Consider the following 6,938-nt stretch of genomic DNA (forward strand, 5'->3'; position numbering starts at 1 on the left):
TGGCCCTCGGTGGGGGCTGGGTAGCTGTGGGGAGGAGCCATAGTGACTTTAGAGATGTCCCCAGGGGTGACCTGCACTGGGGGGTTATCTGGGGTGACCCAGCACTGGGGCCAGTACCCATGGGACGGGCAGGGTCGAGGGGCCATGGCTGGTGCCCTGGTGCCTAGCTGGCCCCAGAGCCTCGGTGCCTGCAAGCACCTGCCCATGTCCCACCAGCCCATGCCTGCGCCCTGGTGCTGCCTCGGGAGGCTCCTGCCGCCTGCATCATCCCCGTGGCCCTGGGATTGGGAGGAGGTTCGAGCACAAGAGGGTCCTGACTCTACCACGGCTGCGATGCTCAGCTGGGGTCCAGGTCCTGCCCCGGTGGTGACAGCCCCGTCTCCACAGACTGGCAGCAGGGGCAGAAGCTACAGCAGGCATCCCACGACCACGCGGCCAAGCACGATGAGCTGTGGCAGCAGGTGGGCACCCAGGAGCAGCGGCTGGGGCAGGCGGGTGAGGCGCTGGTGCAGGCGCAGGAGGAGCTGGCACGGACCCGAGCGGAGCTGGTGCAGGCACGGCAGGGGGGGGACCGCGTTGCGTAGCTGGGACACGGAGCTGCAGGAGAGCAGGGCAGTGCTGGAGCACATGCAGGAGCAGGCCCAGGACCTGCAGCAGCAGCTGAATGGGACCATGAGAGCCCTGGCCAGCACAAGGCCCTGCCACGTCACAGGTACCCCAGAGCGGGGCACGGCAGGAGTGGGGCACCACCAGGGCTTGTGGTTTGGGCATGCGCCAGGGGGTGCAGGTAGGGGTATTGCTAATGAAGGGAACCCTGGTGTCCTGGCCTGGCTCCCCTGGACTGCCCATCCTTCTCCTCCCCTGCTGCCCCGCGGCCTGGGCACTGCCTGGCTCCCACTGCGTCTGCCCCAGGGCTGGGCTGTGGGCAGAGCCGATGGCTCCGGGGGGGGCCACATCCCTGGGGGCAGCCGGTGGCCCTGGCACCGGCCCTGAGAGCGGAGCAGCTGCCTGTGCGCAGACTGCTGCCCGGAGACCTGGGTGCTGCACCGCGGGAAGTGCCTGCTCCTCTCCAAGGAGAAGAAGACCTGGAAGGACAGCAAAAAGTGGTGTGAACAGGAATCCTCCTGGCTCCTCATCCTCTGGGACTGGGACAAGATGAAGATGCCGGTATGGGGCAGCAGGGCCTGGCAGAGCAGCGGGAAGTGGGGATTGGAAATCCAGCCTGGGAGTGAGATGGCCAAGCAGGGCAGGGCAGGGCAGGGCAGGGCGGGCATTTCCCTGGTGTTGGTTGCTCCGGGGTCCTGCCAGAGACTGGGGCCAGGAAGCAGATGCAACAGATGTGGTTGCCCTTTATGTCTGCAGCTGCCAGGAAGCAGGTGCAGGAGCTGGGGGGCGGGTGCCATAGATGACCCTGCCTCCCCCGTCCCCCTCCTGCTGCCCATCCACGGGGAGGTCCCACGGCCCCAGCTGCCCCCTCTCCTCTGGCTCTGGACCAGGCCTGGGGCTGTTTCTGAGCAGTCGCTCCCTGCCCCAGAGCTTCCTCACCACCACAGACGCCTTATACTGGATCGGGCTCTGGAGAGACTGGAAAAAGATGCGCCGGTGCACTTGGATTGATGGGACTGAATACTCAGAGTGAGTTGCACTCTGGTTCCTTGTCCTGGGAGCCCTGTTCATCCATCTCCTGTCACGCCTGTTGTGTGGTGGTCGGGGTTGTGCTCGGTGGGAGGACAGGATCCGTGCAGCGCGGGCAAGAGAGGATGTGGGGAGATTTGATCCCGGGCTGTGCCTGTGCCAGGAGCTGCCCGTACGGACTGGTCTTGGCTCTGGCGGCCTCGCTGCAGCCCGGCCAGGAGCAAGGGGCTGCCTGCCTGCTGCGTGGTCAGGGGTGGGGGCTGTGGCCCCCGCCGGGGGCTGCAGGGGTCAGGCTGGCCAGAATGGGGCCTGGGGACTGGCTGCGGCCAGAGCGGTGGGCCTTGCAGGGGCTGGGATGGTCTGGGGGCCCGCACATGGCCTCTGTCTTTACAGTGGTGGGACAGTTATAACCTATGCTTCTTATGGAGCAATGAAAGGGGGCAGCATAATGAGTGAACTAGCCTGGATGAAGGATGAACTCCCCTGGATCTGTGAGAAGAAGGCTGGCCGTCCACGGGGAGCCACAGAGAGCAACTCTGGGGTATGAAGACCGGAGGCTCTGTAAGTACAAGATCGTGTGCCTATGCTGGACACCCTCGCTGGATCCTGTCACCTTCCCGTGCCCTTCTCCTCCCCTGGCAGCTGGAGCCCTGTGCCCCCACGCAGGAGTGTGGCCGGAGGAGAGGGGCTGCGCTCTGCCTCTCAGCAGCCCCAGCTCACCCTGCCCCTTGCCTTCCAGCTCCCCCCACTCCAGCACGGCCGCACCTGGCGCGCTTCCCTCCGCGCTCCCTGCACGCAGCACTGCCCGCTCTCCAGCCCTGCCCCAGCCTGGCTGCCCTTGCCCAGACACCTCCACCTCCAGCACCTTCATCCTGCCCGTCCCACAGCCTAGACCCACGCGGGCTTCTTCACGCAGCTACAACGCACTGTAGACTCCTCTTGAATCTGGGACCTCCCGAGATGCCCGGGCCCTTCTCCGTAGCACTGCCCCCAGCCGTGTCTCACCCACTCTGCCTGTGTCCGTGACCCTTCCTCCTGAGGACAGTGCCGTGCACTTGTCCGCACTGACCTGCATCCTGTCACCTCCAGCCCGGCTTCTCAGTTTGTCGAGATCCGTCTGTGTTGCGCTGTGCTCGCGCCCTCCAGCGTGTTCATGGCCCTTGTCAGGGTCGTGTCATCCGTAACTTCCTTACAAGTTTCCTGTGCCGGCATCCAGACCATGAATGGACATGTTGAGCAGCCCCAAGCCCAGGACAGACCCCTGCAGGGCTCCACTTGAAGCCACCGGCGGTCCTGACATGGACCCAGTCTGAATTACTGACCCCGTTGCTGCCTGCAATGGACCCAGCTCTCTGTCTACCATGTAGTAGCTGTGTGCAGCCCATGCATCTCCAGCTGGTTTATGAGGAGGTCGTGGGGGACCTTGTCCAAAGCCTTGCTGAAGTGCCCACAGCAGCGCAGCACAGACGGATCCGGCTGTTTCTTTGTAGTAGCAGGAGTTCAAGCTTGTTGGACACGATTTGTTGACAGTAAACCCACACTGGCTGCTCTGGACCAGCCTTTCCTTTTCCACATGCTTGCAAATGGCCTTCAATTAGCATCTCCCCCTGTAACTTCCTGGGAATTGAGGTGATGGCAGCAGGTCTATAATTCCCCATGTGCCCTCTTGTCTTTTCCAGAGAGGAACCTTACGTCGCCCTTCTCCTGTCCTCCGGGCCCCACCTGCGTGCCCTGACTCCATCGTTGTCATTGCCAAGGCCCCAAGGTCCCCCCGTCCAGCCCTTCGGTGCAGTTCCTGAGGCCCCGCTGACCCGAGCTCACGCAGACCCGTCAGACACTGCCTAGGAAGGGGCTTGCTGGGGTTGATCTCTCATTGTGGATCAAGTCCGTGACTGGGAGAGACGACAGAGCAATGTTTGGGTTCAAAGGGCCTTTCCCGTGGGCTGGAGCTGTCTCAGCGGCAGCCTCATCTCAATTCTGAAGATAACAGGGACCAGATAAAATACCAGCTCTGTGTCATGTAACACGTGTCCTGCTTCCTCACGGCGATGACATGCATGTTCCTCATGCTCAGGTGGGTGCCAGCACTGTGCCCCAGCCCACTTGACTGCATGGCTCCTTGTCTTCCTCATGATTCCTGCTAATCTCTCTTCACTCTGCCAGTGCTAACAAAGCTCTCTCCTTTCTAATGGTCTGGATGTCCAATCAGTCTAGCTGTCCTTTGTCCTGCCATGCTGCTATCTGCTGACTGCTCCTAGGCCTGTGGCTCCTATTTCACAGCCCTGAAGACTGTTTTTGACTCATTCCAAGGACGTGCTATTTGTTTTGGCCGCACTCTTACTCTGAATAATACAGCCCCGGCCTTGACATTTTGGTAAAGCTTCTTGTTTCTTTTTAGCTACAGAAAAATCTGTGTTGTGTTAGATGTAGTGATGCACTGCACCCCCGCCCCACCTTTTCAATCCTCGATCCACCTATGAATGTGCTTATGTGCCAGAGCCAGCATACTGTGTCCTCCAGGAATTATTCCCTATTCACATATGCAAAAGGTCCCCAGAGGAGCCCCGTCACTTGAAATAGTACCAAACAAGGCACACACAACCACATCCATGCACACTCCAGTTTCTTGGCCTAGGAAACCCAATCACCTCCTGTTGTGCATTTCACGCGGGGAGGGGGATCAGGGCAGGGTTGAGCTTGGTGGGAGGACAGGATCTGTGCAGTGTGGGCAGGGGAGGATGTGGGAAGTTTGAATCCCAGGCTGTGCTGGTACCCAGAGCTGCCTGTATGGACTGGGCTTGGCTCTGGCAGCCCCAGCCTGGCTGGGAGCAAGGGGCTGCCCTCCAGCAGTCTGCTGGCCACATGGGCTGGGCTGGGGTGGGGGCTGTGGCCCAGGCAGGGGGCTGCAAGGGTCAGACTGGCCAGAATGGGGCCTGGGGACTGGCTGCAGCCAGAGAGGTGTGGCCTTGTGGGGGCTGGGATGGTCTGAGGGCCTTGACATGGCCCCTGTCTTTGCAGATGTTGGAATTTTAAAAGTTATGGTCCTTTTGGAGCAATTAAAGGGGCACGAACTCCATAACAATGAACTCCACTGGATCTTTGAGAAGCCGGCTGGTCACCCCCGCAGAGCTGCAGAGACCGACCCTGGAGTATGAAGACGGGAGGCTTCATGAGTATGAGAATGCATGACCACACTGGGTACCCTCACTACACCTTGGTGCCCAGGAACTCACATGCCCTTCTCCTCCCCTGGCAGCGGGAGCCCTGTGCCCCCACGCAGGAGCATAGCCAGGGGAGAGGGGCTGTGCTCTGGCTCTCAGCAGCCCCAGCTCACCCTGCCCCTTGCCTTCCAGCTCCCGCCGCTCCAGCATGGCCGCACCTGGAGCACTTCCCTCCCTGCTCCCTGCACGCAGCACTGCCTGCTCTCCAGCCCTGCCCCAGCCTGGCTGCCCTTGCCCAGCCACCTCCCGCCTATGGCACCTTCCTTCATCCTGCACGTCCCACAGCCTAGACCCATGCAGGCTTCTTCCTGCAGCTGCAGCACCCTGCAGACTCCTCTTGGGTCTGGGACCTCCTGAGACGCCCAGGTCCTTCTCCGTAGCACTGCCCCCAGTCACGTCTCACCCACTCTGTGCCTGTGCCCGTGATCCTTCCTCCCAAGGACAGCACCGTGCACTTGTCCGCACTGACCTGCATCCTGTCGGTCCAGTCCGGCTTCTCAATTTGCCAAGATCCATCTGCACTGCACTCGTGCCCTCTGGCACGTTCACAGCCCTTCCCAGCATCTTCTTGTCTGCAACTTGCTCCAGAAGCTTTCTGTGCTGGTCTCCAGACCATCAATGGACACGATGAGCAACCCCAGGCCCAGGACAGACCCCTGTGGGGCTCTGCTCAAAGCCTCCTGCTGTCCTGATGTGGACCCAGTCAGAATTACCGACCCCTTTGCTGGCAGCGATGGAGCCAGCTGTCTGCCCACCACATAAGAGCTCTGTGCAGCCCATGCATCTCCCTCTGGTTGTATGAGCAGGTCTTGCAGGACCTTGTCCAAAGCCTTGCTGAAGTGCAAACACATGACACCCGCAGCAGGCCCTTTGTCCATCCTTGCAGTTACTCTGTCATAGCAGGAGACCACACTTGGTGGCATAATCTGTGCATAGTAAACTCACACTGGCTGCTTGGGACAGCCTTTCCTTCTCCACACGCTTGCAACAGGCCTTCCCTAGTGCCTGCCTCAGTCACTTCCTGGGGTACGAGGTGAGGGCGACGGGTGTATAATTCCCCAGGTCTCCTCTTGTCTTGATGACTTGTTCCAGGCGCGCACAACCTTTCTCAATGACTGACCATGAGCCCTTCCATTTGATAACAGGCAAATTGTATTGATAGACAGTTATAGTAAATAAGAGAAGCGTAAGCAAAGCAAGCCAAATGACTACACAGTCCTATTTATTTACCGGTCCTAGGGTTTCACAAGGAGATGGTGTGTCTGGCGGTACATGGACACCACCGTATGCTTCGTGCTCCAACCAGGACATCAGTCACTTTGGAGATTGGGGGTAAATGCACCAAATTGTCACCCGGGGATTCCTCCTTTTGTATTCTCTTTCTCCTGGTGACTTTTCATTTTCGGGTACTGTACATTAGTTTTTCTGTGACCATCAGGCTGTTCATGTTCTGACCTGTCAGCGTAATGCCTTGTTTCTTTAAACATGTCACATTCACACATCTTAATTTGGTCATTTGCCAGTGTCTTCATTTGGTCATTCCCAGTCTCCAAATTTGGTTATTCCACCAAAACCAGGGATTTTTCACCAAGTTACAGCTGGTCATTGTGACTGATGCTAATTCTTCATGTTCCTATCTGGCGAGCCACGTGTGGACTAGGTTCATGTTTGGGTGAGATGTGGGGTTTCTGCTGAGTCCTGAGAGGCCATTGGGCCTGGGAAATAGATAACTCCCTAGAGTGAAAGGACTTATAGTGAAAGTCTGGGGGTCGGACTTGACGATCTGCTCAGGTCTCTTCCGACCCTACCAACTATGAAACTAGGACTGTTTGAGCAGAGCAATTCCCAAACCCACTACAAGGCATTTGGGGCTGGAACTGCTCCAGGATGAGGCCCGGCTCCACCACCTCTTCATTCAGCACACCCCAGCCCCGGCGCCCTGACTTGCCATGTCTGAGCCGGGGGAGAGCAGGGCTGTGGCTGCCGGAGCCAATGACAGGGTCGGAGCCGTGCTTCACTGCATGCATCTGGGGTGGAGGAAACTTCTGCTTTTTGCTGATACTGCAGCATTTCCTGTGTGCC

General features: G+C 59.2%; 1 protein-coding gene across 1 annotated transcript in view; it reads left to right on the top strand.

The window, feature by feature from the left end:
- The window catches only part of LOC112548523 (B-cell differentiation antigen CD72-like), an 8,916-nt gene extending 4,929 nt beyond the window's left edge, over positions 1–3,987 (top strand). Inside the window, 6 exon segments of the mRNA XM_025194539.1 lie at positions 396–578; positions 580–712; positions 1,019–1,167; positions 1,535–1,635; positions 2,029–2,196; positions 3,315–3,987. Of these exon segments, the coding sequence (XP_025050324.1) occupies positions 396–578; positions 580–712; positions 1,019–1,167; positions 1,535–1,635; positions 2,029–2,182 (720 nt within the window). The 3' untranslated portion in view covers positions 2,183–2,196; positions 3,315–3,987.
- Positions 3,988–6,938: the final 2,951 nt, after the last annotated feature.

The sequence above is a fragment of the Alligator sinensis genome, unplaced genomic scaffold, assembly GCF_000455745.1.
Source record: "Alligator sinensis unplaced genomic scaffold, ASM45574v1 scaffold1282_1, whole genome shotgun sequence".
In the NCBI taxonomy this organism is placed as follows: Eukaryota; Metazoa; Chordata; order Crocodylia; family Alligatoridae; genus Alligator; species Alligator sinensis.